Here is a 19,840-nt window from a genome sequence, read left to right on the forward strand (position 1 = left end):
CAGGCAAAATCCTAGAGGAAAACCTGGTTCAGTCTGATTTTAAACAGAATGGGAGACAAATTCACCTTTCAGCAGGACAATAACCTAAAACAAAAGGCCAAATATACACTGGAGTTGCTTACCAAGATGACAGTGGATGTTCCATGAGTGGCCTAGCTACAGTTCTGACTTAAATCGACTTGAAAAAAGGCCGTCTAGCAATGATCAACAACCAACTTGACAGAGCTTGAAAAATAAGAATAATGTGCAAATATTGTACAATCCAGGTCTGCAAAGCCTTTAGAGACTTGCCCAGAAAGACACAGCTGTAATCGCTGCCACAGATGCTTCTCCAAAATATTGACTCAGGAGTGTGAATATGTAAATAAGATATTTCTGTATTTCACTTTCAATTCATGTGCTAACATTTCAAAAAACATTATTTCACTTTGTAATTATGGGGTATTGTGTGTAGAGGGGTGAGAATTTGGACTGTAACACAACAAAATGTGGAATAAGTCAATGGATATGAATACTTTCTGAAGGCACTAAGTGTACAAAACATTAGGAACACCTTCCTAATATTGAGTTGCCCCTGCCATCAGAACAGCATTAATTCGCAGGGGCATGGACTCCACAAGGTGTCGAAGCGTTCCACAGGGATGCTGGCCCATGTCGACTCTAACGCTTCCCACAATTGCGTCAAGTTGGCTGTATGTCTTTTGGGTGGTGGACCATTCTTGATACACACTGGGAAACTGGTGAGTGTTATTAAAAACCTGGCAGCAATGCAGTTGTTGACACACTCAAACCGGTGCGAGTGGCACCTACAACCGTACCCAATTAAAAGGCACATACATCTTTTGTCTTACTCATTTACCCTCTGAATGGCACACATACACAATCCATGTCTCAATTGTCTCAAAGCTTAAAAATCCTTCTTTAACCCGTCTCCTCCCCTTCATCTACACTGATTGCAGTGGATTTAACAGGTGGCCATGATATCAATAAGGGATTATAGCTTTCACCTGGATTCACCTGGTCAGTCTATGTCATGAAAAGAGCAGGTTTTCCTAATGTTTTGTACACTCAGCGTATATACCATAATAGAACATAGAAGGCTACCATACAAGATGATGCAAACTGTAAACAGTCGACAATGAAATTCTACATTTATTCCACTAGAAGGTAGTCTTTAACCACCTACAGTACAGTACTCTGGTTCATCACTACGCAACAAATCTCCTAACCACTCCCCGTCTCAAGAGCGATGAGTATTATAGTCTAATGAGCTGATGGCAATAATGGATTATATGATTTCTCACACATGCGTCTTCTCCAAGGCCTCCATCTCCACAGGGTGTTGTGATGTTGATGGTAATGTTGTGATTACTGACAGGATTGGCAACCAGTCTTCTCTCTCTAGTACCGGAGGGATGGTGATGAGATCGGGGTGTAATCATTAGTCCAAACAGTTGCAACTGAAACGACAGGTTCTATTGGACAAATTCAGGTCGGTCCCTCCCCATTTAGTTTGCTTCTCTTTAGAAACGTTTGCAATAGAATACATCTGTACAACAAAAACGTCACACCTGTCAGGTTGTTCACAGTGGACACGACTGAACAGCTCGAGCTTTAGAACAATGTTTGGATGGAGAAGGCTTGCCAGCCTGATGTTAATGCTGCTATATTTCATCATTGATGGTATGTTTCTTTTGTTACTGATTTGCTGTGTATGTGGGAGATAATAGATAAGTAGCCTAAACTTGACTTGTTTTAAATGTTCAATGTTTGAATTAGTAACTTTAGAAATGTATTTTTGTACGTTTGTTTGTGGCTCCTGATAAGGGAGCCTAGGCTACCAGCTGTAGTGCATGAAGCGCAGACCAAATGTGAATTCCCCAAATTGCATTCCCCAACCCCCCCTTCCCACCCCCCCCCCTTATTAAATATGGTAAAATGTGTAAAGGCTAAATAATTTAAACAGTGCCACATTGAAACTTAGCCTGTCGCTAAGACTCAAAATAACATTCCTCTCTCTCTAGAGACATACCCTCCTGTATCCTGTCCGAGCGTTTGATAAATATTTACAGTAAGGGATAGATAACGACAGAGAGTAGGTTGTATAACTGAGCTCTTTCATGGGAAGAAAGAGGTGGAGGCTATAAAAGTCTCAACACCAACTACAGAGTATGCCAATACTTTGATGCATAGACTCCTTTATATGACAGATGAATGATCTTTTGGAAACAACAGGCTGACAACCTTTCCTAATATTTGAGATTGAGACTGTAGCAAGTCATGTGGAACTAATTTGCATGACTATTTGCATGTTTTCCCAACTGACAGAGCTCACAGGCTCACTGTGTTAAGACTCACAGTGCCTAATGACTATAGATATGAGAATAAAATACACACCTTTATGGTGTTAGGACTTCCCTCAACCATGTTGGGACTTCCCTCAACCATGTTGGGACTTCCCTCAACCATGTTGAATCATTGAAGGGCAATGGACATGGCTTCATCCCCAAAATGAAGAAATAATTTCACGGATATGTCAACATCTAAAAGTCATGAGGTAAAATGAACATTCAAACTCAGTGATGTACTTTATTTAAGCTACATTCGATTGGCACATTAGATTGTTCTTCTCTAAACAGGAAAGGTTGGTGGTTTCCTGTGATTATGTGGTCAATGGCTGTCTTTACCCTGAATTAAATTAAATTACAGAAAATACACACATCAAAAGAAAAATACAAAATGCAAGCAGAAAGATTAGAAAAACACAGTCATAAAAAATAAAGACATTCATCAATAAAAAGTTCCTCAATCAGCTTTCTGAATTGCCCTAGATGCACCATAACATTTCAGAACATTTTGAAGATTGTTCCACAAATAAGGTGCAAAAAAGCTTAAAGCTGTTTTAGCTAACTCAGTAGAGACCAAAGGAATTTCCTGGGTTAACCATCCCTGAGACCGGGTGCGGTAACTCGTATGTCTGAAGTTTAGTAATGATGTTAGGTACAGTGGGACTTTTTGTAAAAAGGGATTTATAAATGAAAACATAGCAATATGTCAACCTATGTGATATCAGAGGGCCAACCAACTTTCTGGTAGAGAATAGAGTGTTGAGTGCTAAAATGCCACAGTCAGACATAACTTGCTTAGACAGGGAGGAAGAGGAATTTGTACGCTTGAGTGCATTTACTGTTCTCCCAACTTTTTAAGGATCACCAGCCGAGTCAGAGATAAAGCTTAAAAAGTAGCTTAATTTAGATTCCTTAAATGATATTGTAGATATGTTTCTCAATGGTCTAGAAAATTAACAGGGTCCGTTTCCTTGCCTTGGACCAGGCCGGATTTTTCACCTGATTGAGCTCAGATAGATCCAACCCTTGGTTTTCTTCTGAGCTATCTTTCACTCTGAATTGTTTAAAAGGCGCGTGTTTATCTGCCAGAAAAATAAATATGGAGGATACATTTTTACAGGAGACAGTGGCTAAATCAAGACCAGAACATGTCACGTAAAAACCCTTGAGGAGAGAACTTTTAAAAATATATCTTCTTAATTAAACAAGGATTAGTATTTTGCTCTTTCGTATCTCCTATACATACTATGTGACATGATCACGTTGTCGTGGAAATTCAACACCAAGTCATGGAAATGACCACCAGGGACACCTTGAAGTCAATATGAAATTAATAATTATTTGTTATCTGCACGGTGGAGAGGCTCCAACCAACTCAATACACCAAGTACACATATCGATCAGGAACTCCAACTGGGATTTACATTCTAAAATACACACACAAGGGATCTGTAGACTCAGAGGTGACTAAATCTCTCGATGCTTAACCATTGTTTACATAGTTTTACATAGCTCTCACCACAATCGGGTTGCAGTGACAGTCCCTGAGACGAGTCAATACACCAAGCCTGTAGTTTAAGAGCTAGGGCATTCTAAACTTGTCCTTTAATAAACCAAGGGGCTGTCACCACTCCTGATATTGAAATGGGTGGGAGTAGAGTATTATCTGGCCTAGCAAAAGACAGTGGGCCTGTGTGTTAGTATAATGCAAACAGTGCATGGTCCATCCCACCTAGAAATCCTATTGACTTTCACAGGGAAGAGAGCACACACGTTGTAACAGTTTCATACCAACGCTGATAAGAATGAGATTGGGGCAAGGTTAGCCCAAGATACATTCTAGTGGCTCTCCTCTCATTTTAGGGCATCGCTCTGTCACTCCTTCTCGCCTTTCCAAATCATAATTTGAACCCAATCCATTAATGAATTATCCAACACAAATTTAGAATCACTCGAAGAACCTCAACTTAGCACACACCGACACTTGCAGAATGTACATTTATGTTGACATACAGTATATTCATCTTATAATTCTAGCAATAACTTCTTTCGGCCCCCATTTGTGGTAATGACAGATCTCAATGCATTCTTCGTCTAAATTACAATAACATCCGCAGTGTGCAGACCTCCACAATCGACCTGATATCCCAAATAAACAATTTGACAAATCTAAATCAATTACAGGCACGTTTGACGACCCCCCTCCTTCACGCCACTCATCCTTCTGGCGTGTCTTAATTTCCTTCTTCAGAGAGCTTTACAATTCGTCTTCCCAATGGCACATATGTTCAAAGTGGATGGCCCTTGATAATGTCCCAATTTCAATATCTGGGGAATAATCCGATTTTCCCAGCAGACAAATCTCTCACCTGAGCCGCCATCCACCATCCTTTACGGTACATTATGTCCATTTTTCCGACCAGTACACCAGAAGCATGAAAGAAGTTTGGACGGGATCTCTCTCCATGCTCACTCCACGTGGACTCATGTCGCACTCCTGAGAGAAAAGGCATGAGAAAAAAAGGCAGTTGATAGCCTCAACTGGCTGCTGTGTACAGGTTGCTGGCTCGGACTCAGGTTTCAGGTGGTGAAGGATCATCGTGAACGCCATTATCGCCCTTACTTCAGGTTCATACCGTTCTCAGCCAAATTATCCCTTCCGTGCATCTAGATACCATCTGTTGTCACCTTCGCAATCACCTCGATAGAGGACAAACCAGGACAACATTTTAGTTCAGGTCATTTCTGATTCAGGAAATCCAGACAAACTATTCACTAAATGACTCATTCATTATTCACTGCATGACAAATTATTACTAATGCCAAAATTGATAATACAAATGTCTAAGACAAATGTCAAAGAGAATTGGCTTATACTCCCCTATCATCTTGGCAACCTCACTGCAGAGTTACATGGTGAGGGAGATGATGGCAAATCCTTAAGGAAAAATCCCAACCATCCAGCAGACCCAATCTGGTGAGATTTGTATTGAAGCAAGACAAAAACAAATAAACAACCCAACAACAGCAATACACTTCTTCATATAAAACTAGAAGTGGGGAAAACTTCAATCAACACCATAGTGCCCTCAAAGCTCATCACTAAGCTAAAGACCCTGGGACTAAACACCTCCCTCTGCAACTGGATTCGGGACTTCCTGACAGGCTGCCCCCAGGTGGTAAGGGTAGGTAACAACACATCCGCCACACTGATCCTCAACACTGGGGACCCTCAGGGGTGCATGCTCAGTCCCCTCCTGTACTCCCTGTTACCCAGGACTGCATGGCCAGGCACAACTCCAACACCATCATTAAGTTTGCCAATGACACAACAGTGGTAGGCCTGATCACCGACAACAATGAGACAGCCTATAGGGAGGAGGTCAGAGACCAGGCAGTGTGGTCCCAGGATAACAACCTCTCCCTCATCGTGAGCAAGACAAAGGAGATGATTGTGGACTACAGGAAAAGGAGGACCAAGCATGCCTCCATTCTCATCGACGGGGCTGAAGTGGAGCAGGTTGAGATGCTCAGTCTCCGAACGCAAGGCACTACAGAGGGTAGTGCATATGGCCCAGTACATCACTGGGGCCAAGCATTCTGCCATCCAGGACCTCTATACCAGGCAGTGTCAGAGGAAGGCACAAAAAATTCAGCCACCCTAGTCATAGACTGTTATCTGTGCTACCGCACAGCAAGCAGTACCGAAGTGCCAAGTCTAGGTCCAAAAGGCTTCTTAACAGCTTCTTGCCCCATGCCATAAGACTCCTGAACCCCCCCCCCCCCCCCCCCCAACCCCTATTTTACACTGCAGCAACTCTCTGTTTATTATCTATGCATAGTCACTTTACCTGTACTCACATGTACATATTACCTAAATTACCTCGACAAACCTGTGCCCTGCACATTGACTCTGTACTGGTACCCCCTGTATATAACCTCGCTACTGTTATTTTATTGTTGCTCTTCAATTATTTTCTATTTTTCTATTTTCTTATTTTTCTTTTTTTCTTCGGTTTATTTTAGTAAATACTTTGTTACTTAATTTTTTTTTATAGCTTTTGGTTTATTCGCCGTTAGTCAGCACCTCTACATAAAATTATTTTCTCTGGGTGTGCGCCAGCTCATGTTTTTTATTCAAGTAAATACTTTCTTAACATTTATTTTTCTTAAAACTGCATTGTTGATTAAGGGCTTGTAAGTAAGCATTTCACTTCAAGGTCTACACCTGTTGTTTTCGGCGCATGTGACAAATAAAATGTGATTTGTTTTGGTAGGGGCTGGAGATGTCTGTGTCTGGATCAGCTGAGATGAGATTGGCCTCCTCTCTCTCCTTGGAGATGCGGGGAGGTGGGGCTTGGTGGCTGACCTGGTTTGATTGTGGAACTCTGCCTAACGTGGCGTTCTTCAGGTCCTTGGCAAAGATTCTGACTCCCTCATGGTCCAGTTGCACATGGTCATATAAGTGTTCACATGTCAGGGTGTGGTGGTGAGAGACGCTGACATTTGGTAGTGAGGACCAGCTCCATGGTGATTTCTTGGTAGACATTTTGGATAATTTGCCGGGGGAGATCTTTCCTTGGTAGAAGGGTGGATAGAATCACGTTTCTCCTTGGGACCAGGGTGTGTGCTTTCTCTGCCACCTTTCTCACTTCCTCAGCCACTCTTTCACCTTTTGTGCGCGGGTCATTTGTCCCAGTATGTATGACAAGGTTGTCAGGATTTTCCAGCTTGACTTGATAGAGCAGTTGTAGTGCACTAGTTTTCAGTTGTGGTAAACCAGCATTTAGGCATCTGGTATCTGGGGAAATGCTCCTATCTTCCAGATACTTCCTATTAGAGTCTATCAGAACTGGAGGTTTGGGAGGTATCCTGGGTTGAACTGGATCCTGTCCTCGGGAGGTGTTCGGCTGAACATGGTCAGACTGCTGGGAGGTTGGTGAGGCAGGGTAGGGTGTGGCAGGCTGGGAGGTTGGCAGGTCAAAGTGGACCGTGTAAAATGTAAAAACAATGTTGTAGAAAAATAATGTAGTTACACTCCTGGGCCTACCCACCTAAGCAAAATAGCCTTCCTTTTCCCAGTACAATTTCACTTTCACTTTTAGAAATCCAAAGACCCCTATCAGGTCTACATTGATCTGACAATTGTAAGAATTATAAGAGTCACAAGTAGACCTTTAGCATTACTGACAACTATTCTGTTCGCTGCAGTGAAAAGTATTAATTTCAGTGCAAACATATTTTACCACATAGGCCAGCATGTGAGACAGGACTCCTGTATGCAGGGAAGACTGTGTGGTGCTGCTTCTCAGTGTGGTCAAACCACTAACATGACAGAAAAAGGCCGAACACACAATGTGACAGACTGAGGAAACGAGTCTGTGTTCACAAGCAGAGACACGGTCACATATTAATATGATTTGAATGTACAGCTGCAGGAGGATGACCACCCGCTGGCCCCTGGTCTTCTTCCATAACATCATTGATGTGTCCTCATACAATGCCTTCGTGATGTGGAACAAGATCAACCCTACCTGGATGGCTGATAAGCAGAACAAGAGGAGGGTGTTCCTGGAGCAGCTGGGAAAGGCACTTGTAACCCCACACATTCAAAGAAGGGAGCGCCTCCCCCGCACAGCAGCCTCTGCAGCGCTTGTGAAAGCTGTTCAGGGGGCTGAATATTGTCCTGATCCGCCAGAGGCTAAAGCTGGGGCAGGCAAAAGGAGGAAATGCCAAATTCTGCCCCCCCCCCCCCCAAAAAAAAGGACTGTAAAACAAATACTATGTGCTACACATGTTAGAAATACAGTGCCTTGCGAAAGTATTCGCCCCCCTTGAACTTTGCGACCTTTTGCCACATTTCAGGCTTCAAACATAAAGATATAAAACTGTATTTTTTTGTGAAGAATCAACAACAAGTGGGACACAATCATGAATTGGAATGACATTTATTGGATATTTCAAACTTTTTTAACAAATCAAAAACTGAAAAATTGGGCGTGCAAAATTATTCAGCCCCTTTACTCTCAGTGCAGCAAACTCTCTCCAGAAGTTCAGTGAGGATCTCTGAATGATCCAATGTTGACCTAAATGACTAATGATGATAAATACAATCCACCTGTGTGTAATCAAGTCTCCGTATAAATGCACCTGCACTGTGATAGTCTCAGAGGTCCGTTAAAAGCGCAGAGAGCATCATGAAGAACAAGGAACACACCAGGCAGGTCCGAGATACTGTTGTGAAGAAGTTTAAAGCCGGATTTGGATACAAAATGATTTCCCAAGCTTTAAACATCCAAAGTAGCACTGTGCAAGCGATAATATTGAAATGGAAGGAGTATCAGACCACTGCAAATCTACCAAGACCTGGCCGTCCCTCTAAACTTTCAGCTCATACAAGGAGAAGACTGATCAGAGATGCAGCCAAGAGGCCCATGATCACTCTGGATGAACTGCAGAGATCTACAGCTGAGGTGGGAGACTCTGTCCATAGGACAACAATCAGTCGTAAATTGCACAAATCTGGCCTTTATGGAAGAGTGGCAAAAAGAAAGCCATTTCTTAAAGATATCCATAAAAAGTGTTGTTTAAAGTTTGCCACAAGCCACCTGGGAGACACACTGGTCAGATGAAACCAAAATTGAACTTTTTGGCAACAATGCAAAACGTTATGTTTGGCGTAAAAGCAACACAGCTGAACACACCATCCCCACTGTCAAACATGGTGGTGGCAGCATCATGGTTTGGGCCTGCTTTTCTTCAGCAGGGTCAGGGAAGATGGTTAAAATTGATGGGAAGATGGATGGAGCCAAATAAAGGACCATTCTGGAAGAAAACCTGATGGAGTCTGCAAAAGACCTGAGACTGGGACGGAGATTTGTTTTCCAACAAGACAATGATCCAAAACATAAAGCAACATCTACAATGGAATGGTTCAAAAATAAACATATCCAGGTGTTATTATGGCCAAGTCAAAGTCCAGACCTGAATCCAATCGAGAATCTTTGGAAAGAACTGAGAACTGCTGTTCACAAATGCTCTCCATCCAACCTCACTGAGCTCGAGCTGTTTTGCAAGGAGGAATGGGAAAAAATTTCAGTCTCTCGATGTGCAAAACTGATAGAGACATACCCCAAGCGACTTACAGCTGTAATCGCAGCAAAAGGTGGCGCTACAAAGTATTAACTTAAGGGGGCTGAATAATTTTGCACGCCCAATTTTTCAGTTTTTGATTTGTTAAAAAAGTTTGAAATATCCAATAAATGTCATTCCACTTCATGATTGTGTCCCACTTGTTGTTGATTCTTCACAAAAAATACAGTTTTATATCTTTATGTTTGAAGCCTGAAATGTGGCAAAAGGTCGCAAAGTTCAAGGGGGCCGAATACTTTCGCAAGGCACTGTACATCTGCAAAGTGATGTAAATTGATTTATGTTCTTCAAGTTTTTGTTTTGTAATTATCTTATTTTGTTCGTATTTATTGTTGTTGTTTATACACCTTGTGGGTGGGGGCAATGGTTTAAAAATATGGGAGTAGACTAGTATTTTGTACTTGAATTCCTCATTGTACAGTATGTAAGAATATATAATTTTGTTGCCAAAAAAGTTCAAGACTGTTATTGTTTCTCTTCAATAAAATGCTTTCAAAACCACTTTCTGCATGTTTCTGTTACTATCTTAGGCTATACGTGTGCTATCTCTTGCTAAAAAAAATATGTTTACACCTATGCAGTACCTTTAGCAATAATAATAATAATAATAATAACAAACCTCTACTTTAGTAAGGAAAACAACTATGACAGGTGTTTTGTAATAAAAAAACGAGTGGTGCCAACTGATTAAATGCAGTATTTCTACATTGTGAAGAGGGAAAACTCAGATATTCACAAAGTTTGTCATGAATGACAGGTTGTTTCTTCATGCAAAATAGATTTAGGGTTTAAAATTCAATTAAGCTGCTTTATTTTAGGGGTTTAGTGAAGGCGTACCCTTAAGGGGAGTATACAGAATGTTAAGACTACACAAGGGTTAATTTAGCAGTTTTTTTGAGGGGGGGGTCTGTACTTTACTTTACTATTTATCTTTTTGACAACTTTTACTTTTTCTCCACTACATTCCTAAAGAAAATATACTTTTTACTCCATACGTTTCCCTGGCACCCAAAAGTACTCATTACATTTTGAATGCTTAGCAGGACAAAAAAATTGTCCAATTCACACACTTATTAAGAGAAAATACCTGGACATCCCTACTGCCTCTGATCTGGTGGACTCACTAAACACAAATGTTTAGTTTGTAAATGATGTGTGAGCGTTGGAGTATGCCCCTAGCTATCCGTAAATTTCAAAAAACAAGACAATCTGGTTTGAAATGACTTATACTTTTACTTTTGATACTTAAGTATATTTAAAACCAAGTACTTTTAGACTTTTACTCCAGTAGTATTTCACTGGGTGACTTTCACTTTTACTTGAATCATTTTTAATTAAGGTATCTTTACTTTAACTCACGTATGACAATTGGGTACTTTTCCCACCACTGATTATTGATATACGTTACTTCTGTTTAGAAGAAAATTACATTTGAGTAATTTAGCAGACACTTTTCAACAATCTACAGCTGCTTATAATCCGAATATTTTTGCAGTGTCCATATGTACAGAATTCCTCCCTCTTCCCTACTGCTAGTAGGACAACCATCATGCCCCTCATCTCTTTTTCTGTGTTGTCAACACAAAGCCTTGTTTCAACAAATAACACATAGTCCACATTAGTCCTCTGTCATGCTGCAATGTTCCTCTGACCCTGAAATTCAAAGAATGCAATCTAGGCTATTTTAGAGGCTGCCGTGGAAAATTATGTTAGGTGGTAATGAAATATCTCTGTAAAGTCGTGTGCTTTTTCAGTGATATCCTTGACTTTTATTTAGGAGAAAAAACAAACAGGCAATTGGGGAAGAACTTCCCTCACTCAGAGAATCCATTTCCATGTGAACTTAATCTCTGACAAAATATTAAACTACTAGTCCTAATAATTATTTCCTGACCCCAACCATCACATTAGGCCTGTAAATGACCAAGAAGGACTGTGATACTCAAGTCAGTAGTGTCATTCCAGGCGACGACATTGCAGCAAAAAAATGTACTAATGATTGTATGTCATTGTCATCTTCAGTGCAGTCTGGCATCAGATCACTATATCATATGGATGCAGTTACTGACATGTTAAACACTTATCCAGGTGTTGTGAGATTTAGTGTGCGAGTGTTTTACAGCCCCCCTGGAATGCAGTCGTTGTGTTGATATTGAGTACCTCTCTTTCCACAGTACTCTGTGCTTCCCAACCAAAAGTCCAGTCTGAGACTCAGCGGGTGAATGGCATCGTGGGACAGTCTTTCTCTTTTCCAGAGAGGGTGATCAAGTCTGGCAATTTACTTTACGGAGACCTTGGCAGTATTGCAAATGTGTACCCTGGTAAAGAAGGCAAAATCACCTTTGAGAAGAGATTTGAAAATCGTATCCACTTGAACAGTGTTACAAGATACTTCACTCTGTCAGACCTTAAGATAGACGATGCTGGGGTTTATACTGTGGAGAATACAGATGGAGGGGAAAAAAACAAATTTGAGCTCACTGTATACAGTAAGTGTGTGTGTGTGTGTGTGTGTGTGTGTGTGTGTGTGTGTGTGTGTGTGTGTGTGTGTGTGTGTGTGTGTGTGTGTGTGTGTGTGTGTGTGTGTGTGTGTGTGCGTGCGTGCGTGCGTGCTGTATATTACAAAAACATTAGATATAGGTTCCATTTCCAATTTATTCCAAATTTTTCTTCCAGATGTTGTTTCCAAACCTCAGGTGACAGAATGTGACAGCAGCTCCTGTTGTGTGGTGTGTTCTGTGGACAACGAAAAAGAGGTGACCTTGACCTTGTACAGGGGAGGGGACATACTAAACCAGACGAGCAGTCCTGATCTCACCACCGATCTATCTCTCCGTTTGGAGATAGAGGGAAAGAACTACAACTCCACTTACAGCTGTGTGGCTACTAACCCTATCAGTAATGAAACAGTTCCTGTCCCAAAATGTTGCAGCAAAGATGGTCATCCTAATGATGCAGGTAAGAGCAATTTTGAATTAAAGCCATCCAGAAAATAGCAATTACCAAGTGAAAGTGAAGTGTCGTTGAGCTCATTCAAAACATATTTTACTAAAAATAATTTCCTTGTGTCATTTATTTCAGACAGTGAGGAGAGGGGTCGGGGTATTCTTATTATTGCTGTATTCTGCGTTTTGGTTGCCTTGGGGCTGGTTGGACTTGCAATCTATCTGAAGAAGAGAAGAAATGGACAACCAAAAGGCAGGTATTTATCTTTTACAGGTGTGAGGTCACCCCCCAAAGTGCTTAGCCTTTTTTCATCTATTTTTTTATTATTCTTTTTTAAAATCAAGGGTGGTGTTTTGGAAAAGGTAGGAAATGTTTGCTTGAACACAGGATGCAGGTCAAATAAAGTGGCACATCTTCCACACTTCCTCTGCTTGTCCCGACAGTGTCATTATTCCAGACAGTTTCTCTAAATGTTGAAAAAGCAGAAGGCGCATACACGCACGCACGCACGCGCACACACACACACACACACACACACACACACACACACACACACACTCTCTCTCTCTGACAATGATTACCTGAATAGCTTAGCTTTTCTGACACCAAAAAGACTGCAAGCACAGAGACCGGTACCCATAGTAGACCGGTACCCATAGTACCCTGTACCCATACCGGTACAGAGACCGGTCCCATAGTAGACGGGTACCCATAGTAGACCGGTACCCATAGTAGACCGGTACCCATAGTAGACCGGTACCCATAGTAGACCGGTACCCATAATAGACCGGTACCCATAGTAGACCGGTACCCATAGTAGACGGGTACCCATAGTAGACGGGTACCCATAATAGACCGGTACCCATAGTAGACCGGTACCCATAGTAGACGGGTACCCATAGTAGACCGGTACCCATAGTAGACCGGTACCCATAATAGACCGGTACCCATAATAGACCGGTACCCATCGTAGACCGGTACCCAAAGTAGACGGGTACCCATAGTAGACGGGTACCCATAGTAGACGGGTACCCATAGTAGACGGGTACCCATAGTAGACCGGTACCCATAGTAGACCGGTACCCATAGTAGACGGGTACCCATAGTAGACCGGTACCCATAGTAGACCGGTACCCATAATAGACCGGTACCCATAGTAGACCGGTACCCATAGTAGACGGGTACCCATAGTAGACCGGTACCCATAGTAGACCGGTACCCATAATAGACCGGTACCCATAATAGACCGGTACCCATCGTAGACCGGTACCCAAAGTAGACGGGTACCCATAGTAGGCCGGTACCCATAGTAGACCGGTACCCATAGTAGACCGGTACCCATAATAGACCGGTACCCATGGTAGACCGGTACCCATGGTAGACGGGTACCCATAGTAGACCGGTACCCATAGTAGACCGGTACCCATAATAGACCGGTACCCATCGTAGACCGGTACCCAAAGTAGACGGGTACCCATAGTAGGCCGGTACCCATAGTAGACGGGTACCCATAGTAGACGGGTACCCATAGTAGACGGGTACCCATAGTAGACGGGTACCCATAGTAGACGGGTACCCATAGTAGACCGGTACCCATAGTAGACCGGTACCCATAGTAGACGGGTACCCTTAGTAGACCGGTACCCATAGTAGACCGGTACCCATAGTAGACCGGTACCCCATAGTAGACGGGTACCCATAGTAGACCTGTACCCCATAGTAGACGGGTACCCATAGTAGACCGGTACCCATAGTAGACCGGTACCCATAGTACCAAATGAGTCCTGAGTTTTTACAGAACCTGTCCTGGGCGGTGAGCATCTGTATGTCTCTGTCAGTTAGTCACTCCTCAACTTAGGCCAATATTTACTTTTCTTTATTTCTCTTCATAGATTCATCTCAAAAAGTGCAAGTGGACATCGTGTATGCAACGATAACTCCTAAAAAACAAGCAGATAATCAGGTTAGTAAAAAAAATGCTACAGGCTGAGAGACAAGACAGCAGCATTTGCAGCCCTCATGGCGACAGCTGTAGGCTTTAGCTCTGCGCCAGTGGATTAATGTGGTCTTGAGTTGCACAGACCACATGAGCGTGATACGCAGCCTGAAGTCATTGCAACCAGTTTTGACCATATGAAATGGTTGGGTTGCACAATGAGAAGCCACACAGCACAAATGGTATACAGTAATGCCTTTGATCTTCACATAGTCTTTGTCAGTATTTGCAAAGTCTGTGGGCTTTTAAAGCTTGGCCTCGTGGTTCCTCCCACTAGCTTTAGGAATGGTCCTAGGTGTGTTGTGTTGACTGTTGAGTTACTTACTGCAGAACAAACAGGATAGACAAGAGAGCATGTCCTGTTTCTAATAAAGCATAAGATAATTTTTTCGGTTTGTTCCTTTCCTACCCCTTTAATCTCCCCTCTCTCTGTCCTGTCCTTCTCTGTCCCTCCCTCCCTCCCTCCCTCCCTCCCTCCCTCCCTCCCTCCCTCCCTCCCTCCCTCCCTCCCTCCCTCCCTCCCTCCCACTCCCCACACCTACTTCCCTCCCTCCCTCCCACTCCCTACACCTACTTCCCTCCCTCCCTCCCACTCCCTACACCTACTTCCCTCCCACTCCCTACACCTACTTCCCTCCCACTCCCTCCCGTACCTCCCTCCCACTCCCTTTCCCTGTCCCTCTCCGTCCTTCCCTCCCCTACCTCCCTCCCTCTCCCTGCCTAGGAGGAGCGAACAGGTGTACCAGAACTGGATTCACTTAGAGACAAACCAAAACTGACATCAGTTTATGATACACTCCAATCACATCGCATGGCTGCCAGCGGGGATGTTGACACAGCATGAAGGAGCGAAATGGGAAGTCACTGAAAAACCGACATGATAATTCACATCCTGGAGAGGACGGCATATCATGAAGAGGATGTTGAAACAAACTGAAAGTAAAAAAATATTCGCCCAGAAAACCTTTTAGAGGCACAGTTGTTATGGGAGAACCCCTGAAACTTTTGCGCTGATGTTATAATTTCAGGCTTTCTTTGTAGGTCGTTCTCACAGACCTTCTGCCAAACAGGGGTCTTGATGACATCCACTGGTATGGACCAATTCAATAACTACGCATTAAGTTAGTAGCAGGATCTGTATAATCCTTCTTTTCAAGTGCCTTTTGTCCCAAATCCCAATTTATAGGTTAAAACAAATGGAACCTGTCTTTTAATCCAATTCCCTAGTGTGTTTGCTATGCTACTGCTGGGCCAAAGCTTATTTTCAGTACTGACTGTTCTGTTGTTTAAATGTAGGTCCCTCCCCTGTATCTTTTTACAGCTGGTTATTGTTTCGCTTGCCAGAGGATAGCAGCTGTGTACGTATTATAAAAAGAGCAGGCGTTTGAGATAAAGACACCTACTTCTTAGAAGCAATGGCTGTTAGGCTGCTTTTGGAAAACAAAAGTTCCATAGATGTATTTTTTCCTTTCACCATTTATGTTGTATTGAAACATTTTTGAGGGTAGATTTGCCGTTTGATCTTCAGCGACATTTTCCTCTTCTTAGCGTTTTTCACAAGATGGAGGTCTGGGCTAAATTGTAACTCTTAATTAGCTCATTTTGTTTATTATGATGGACCATCTATTGGTTATCCTGATCTAGGTGTTTTTTTATGTTTTCATTTAACCTTGATTTAACTAGGCAAGTCAGTTAAGAACACATTCTAATTCACAATGACGGCCTACCAAAAGGCAAAAGGCCTCCTGCGGGGACGGGGCCTGTGATTAAAAATAAAAGTATAGGACAAAACACACATCATGACAAGTGAGACACCACACCACTACATAAAGAGAGACCTAAGACGACATAGCATGGCAGCATCACATGACAACACAACATGGTAGCAACGCCACATGACAACAACATGGTAGCAACACAACGTGGCAGCAGCACAACATGGTAGCAGCACAAAACATGGTACCAATATTATTGGGCACAGACAGCAGCACAAAAGCAAGAAGGTAGAGACAACAATACATCACACAAAGCAGCCACAACTGTCAGTAAGAGTGTCCATGATTGAATCTTTGAATGAAGAGATAAAACTGCCCAGTTTGAGTGTTTTTGCAGCTCGTTCCAGTCGCTAGCTGCAGCAAACTGAAAAGTGATGGGGATGTGTGTGCTTTGGGGACCTTTAACAGAATGTGACTGGCAGAATGGGTGGTATGTGGAGGATGAGGGCTGCAGTAGGTATCTCAGATAGGGGGAAGTGAGGCCTAAGAGGGTTTTATAAATAAGCATCAACCAGTGGGTCATGGGTATACAGAGATGACCAGTTTACAGAGGAGTATAGTGCAGTGATGTGTCCTATAAGGAGCATTGGTGTTAAATCTGATGGCCGGTGGTAAAGAACATCTAGCCGCTCGAGAGCACCCTTACCTGCCGATCTATAAATTAAGTCTCTGTAATCTAGCATGGGTAGGATGGTCATCTTAATCAGGGTTAGTTTGGCAGCTGGGGTGAAAGAGGAGTGATTACGATAGAGGAAACCAACCTCAACTTCTTTGGTATCTAACCCTAACCCTAACCCAATACAACTTGTCGTTTTGCTGTGTTTTGGGGGAAGAACATTGTTTGCATCAAATCCATCAGCTAGCTAACCTTTTTACGACCAGCACTGTCCAGAGCTTGGGGAAGGACAGGTGAGCGAGACAACTTTGCCAGCATCATAGCGATATGTATCGATTAATCGTTGTGACATATTAAATACGAGTGATAGTGTAATCAATGTGTAATAACTACGTAAAGAAATGTATGAACGCGCTCAATTATTATGTGACGTGCAGTCATATTCAGGTCCCAATTTGTCAACAAGCTTATTTGACACGTAAAGACCCAAACGGCGTTCCATAGAGAAAGCTTGTTGGACACTAAGAAAACTTTGGTGTAGAGCATTTAACACAAAATCCGGGGAGGGGCCAGCTTAGTAAAATACTGTATCATCTGCATATACATGGATGAGAGGGCTTCCTCCTGCCTGAGCTATGTTGTTGATGTAAATTGAGAAGAGCGTGGGGCCTAGGATCGAGCCTTGGGGTACTCCCTTGGTGACAGGCAGTGGCTGAGACAGCAGATGTTGTGACTTTATACACTGCACTCTTTGAGAGAGGTAGTTAGTAAACCAGGCCAAAGACCCCCTCAGAGACACGAATACTCCTTAACAGGCCCACAAGAATGGAATGTTCTACAGTACCAAAAGCTTTGGCCTAGTCAATAAAAATAGCAGCACAACATATGTAGCACATCATCCCTTCAAAATACAATCACTCCCTCCTGCAGACTCCTGCTGCAACTCCTGCAGACACCATACACTCTCCTTCTATCAGAGCATTTTTTGGTCCACCTACATTAGTGCAACCTTTGAATGGATCTGTGCCTGCAAAGATCACTGTCACCCAAAAATAGAAAATCTGTTGATACCATAGTGAGTTGTTGCACTGTAGGCCATTTCAATTTTATGCCACTCAATTTCTGAGTAGTTACTGAGACTGAATATGAAGATATAATTCACTTTTCACTATTTTAAAATAACCTTGTGACTTATTCAAACCGATAAAAATAAACATGTTGTACTGAGCTTCAATATATTAAGTCAAAGGCTTTCCTTTAAAGTCATACATTGTGTAAATTTCCTGATGTTTAACAGTCATCAATACATCTATAACCATGCTTGCAATATATACATGTTTTACATACCCTATCACAACCCAAAATTTGATTACTCTATTCTCCATTTTTGTTTTTGTTGTCATTTAGATCTTTGTAAACAAAGTATGTATTGCTTCAGAATACCTGTGTAGACTGTCATTCCTTGAAGCCAAAGCTGTCTCTATGAGTTTGAGAGGGGAAACATTTCTCCAGAGACATTTCTCCAGAAACACAACTTCAGATTGTGGTTTTAATGTAGCCTACTTCTAGGGTCAAATAGGAGGGATCACTGTAGTTGTTTGGTGGATTCTCTATTTTAGAGACTTTAAGTGTGTGTGACCTTTTGTCATGTCACTTTGCATGCCAGGCAGCTGTACATTTGTAAACGATAATGACTGGTAACAGTGATTTACTCATTTGTATTTAAAAATCCTATACAATTTCAAGCATTTTTTTGAGAAAACGTTGGCCTTTTCCTCCAATCCTTTCCCCCCATCTAGTGGTTGAATGTTTTTATATTTCAGCATACTGTACATATTGCACAAAGTTTTGTTCTGAGACAGCGTACTGTAAATTGTGTAAGTGTAGCTTAAATCATGTGCAACCAAAATTAAATCTAACCTTTCTATGCTTTGGACTGTGATCCCGCATGTTTGTGCCATTTGTGCCATTTATTGTAACGTTATTGTGAGTAACAATTAAAACAGGTGTCATGACGTTGCCCTCTTTGGGTACAGCAAGCCCATCCCCCTCTCCCTGCCTCTCCCTGCCTCCCCCTGCCTCCTTCAACTAGGCTGCTGTGGTCAGAGAGAGGTCGTAAATTCCTGAGAAGACCCTGCCTCATGGCCACACAGTATAAGAGACAGAGTGAATTTTCATAGAGAACAAAGGAATTTCTTCCACCTCACAGAACTCCGAACAAATGTCATGTTCTGGACAAGGTATAAAAGATCGGTGAAGAATCCAGCTACGAAGTGGTCCGTTTCAAATCAAATCAAATAAAATAACATTTTATTTGTCACATACACATGGTTAGCAGATGTTAATGCGAGTGTAGCGAAATGCTTGTGCTTCTAGTTCCGACAATGCAGTAATAACCAACAAGTAATCTAGCTAACAATTCCAAAACTACTACCTTATAGACAAGTGTAAGGGGATAAAGAATATATACATAAAGATATATGAATGAGTGATGGTACAGAGCAGCATAGGCAAGATACAGTAGATGGTATTGAGTACAGTATATACATATGAGATGAGTATGTAAACAAAGTGGCTTAGTAAAAGTGGCTAGTGATAGTGGCTAGTGATACATGTATTACATAAAGTTTGTCACAACTTGGGGAAGCTCATGGGAGACGGTGTGGCCACATTGCCATAACGCTGTTTATATAATAGCCTCAGATATTAGGTTTACATCTAATTGTTGTATAAGATGAATGAGTGAGTATGATACTGTTTGTAAAATTGTGTAATGTGATTTTGGACTGTTTAATGATAGAAACTCCAATTCCCTTTTGAGTTAAACTAAATCAGAGGACCGCCCCTGAGTCCAGTTAGGGCCAGGCATCCTGGGACAGCCCTTTTCTGCAATTACCAATAAAACCCCAACATAGAGATAGACAGAGGACTCTTCTTTGTATCTGTGCCATTATAGAATCTGTGACAGCATGGGTAGACTCATTGAAGCTATTTCCATTTTAAATTA

At 42.1% G+C, this 19,840-nt stretch overlaps 1 protein-coding gene across 2 annotated transcripts; it reads left to right on the forward strand.

Moving 5' to 3' along the window:
• Positions 1–1,149: 1,149 nt before the first annotated feature.
• LOC110497523 (SLAM family member 5) lies at positions 1,150–18,775 on the forward strand. Of its 2 annotated transcripts, XM_036954431.2 has the most exons (6): positions 1,150–1,683; positions 11,675–11,989; positions 12,177–12,458; positions 12,582–12,698; positions 14,339–14,409; positions 15,167–18,775. In XM_036954431.2, the coding sequence occupies exons 1-6, from the start codon at positions 1,623–1,625 to the stop codon at positions 15,284–15,286; spliced, it is 966 nt and encodes a 321-aa protein (XP_036810326.2). In that variant the 5' UTR covers positions 1,150–1,622; the 3' UTR covers positions 15,287–18,775. The 2 variants fall into 2 exon arrangements, with proteins under 2 accessions (XP_036810326.2, XP_036810327.2); XM_036954432.2 differs by lacking the exon at positions 14,339–14,409 and having other exon boundaries at positions 12,582–12,702.
• Positions 18,776–19,840: the final 1,065 nt, after the last annotated feature.

This window comes from Oncorhynchus mykiss, chromosome 19 (genome assembly GCF_057628025.1).
Source record: "Oncorhynchus mykiss isolate SJ-2025 chromosome 19, ASM5762802v1, whole genome shotgun sequence".
NCBI lineage: Eukaryota > Metazoa > Chordata > Actinopteri > Salmoniformes > Salmonidae > Oncorhynchus > Oncorhynchus mykiss.

Excerpts from the sequence above, each read along its gene's own strand:
- LOC110497523 (XM_036954431.2), top strand. The coding sequence starts at position 1,623 with ATGTTTGGATGGAGAAGGCTTGCCAGCCTGATGTTAATGCTGCTATAT. Across the intron at positions 12,459-12,581 it reads TGGTCATCCTAATGATGCAG|ACAGTGAGGAGAGGGGTCGG; the intron begins GTAAGAGCAATT and ends CATTTATTTCAG. Across the intron at positions 14,410-15,166 it reads AAAAACAAGCAGATAATCAG|GAGGAGCGAACAGGTGTACC; the intron begins GTTAGTAAAAAA and ends CTCCCTGCCTAG.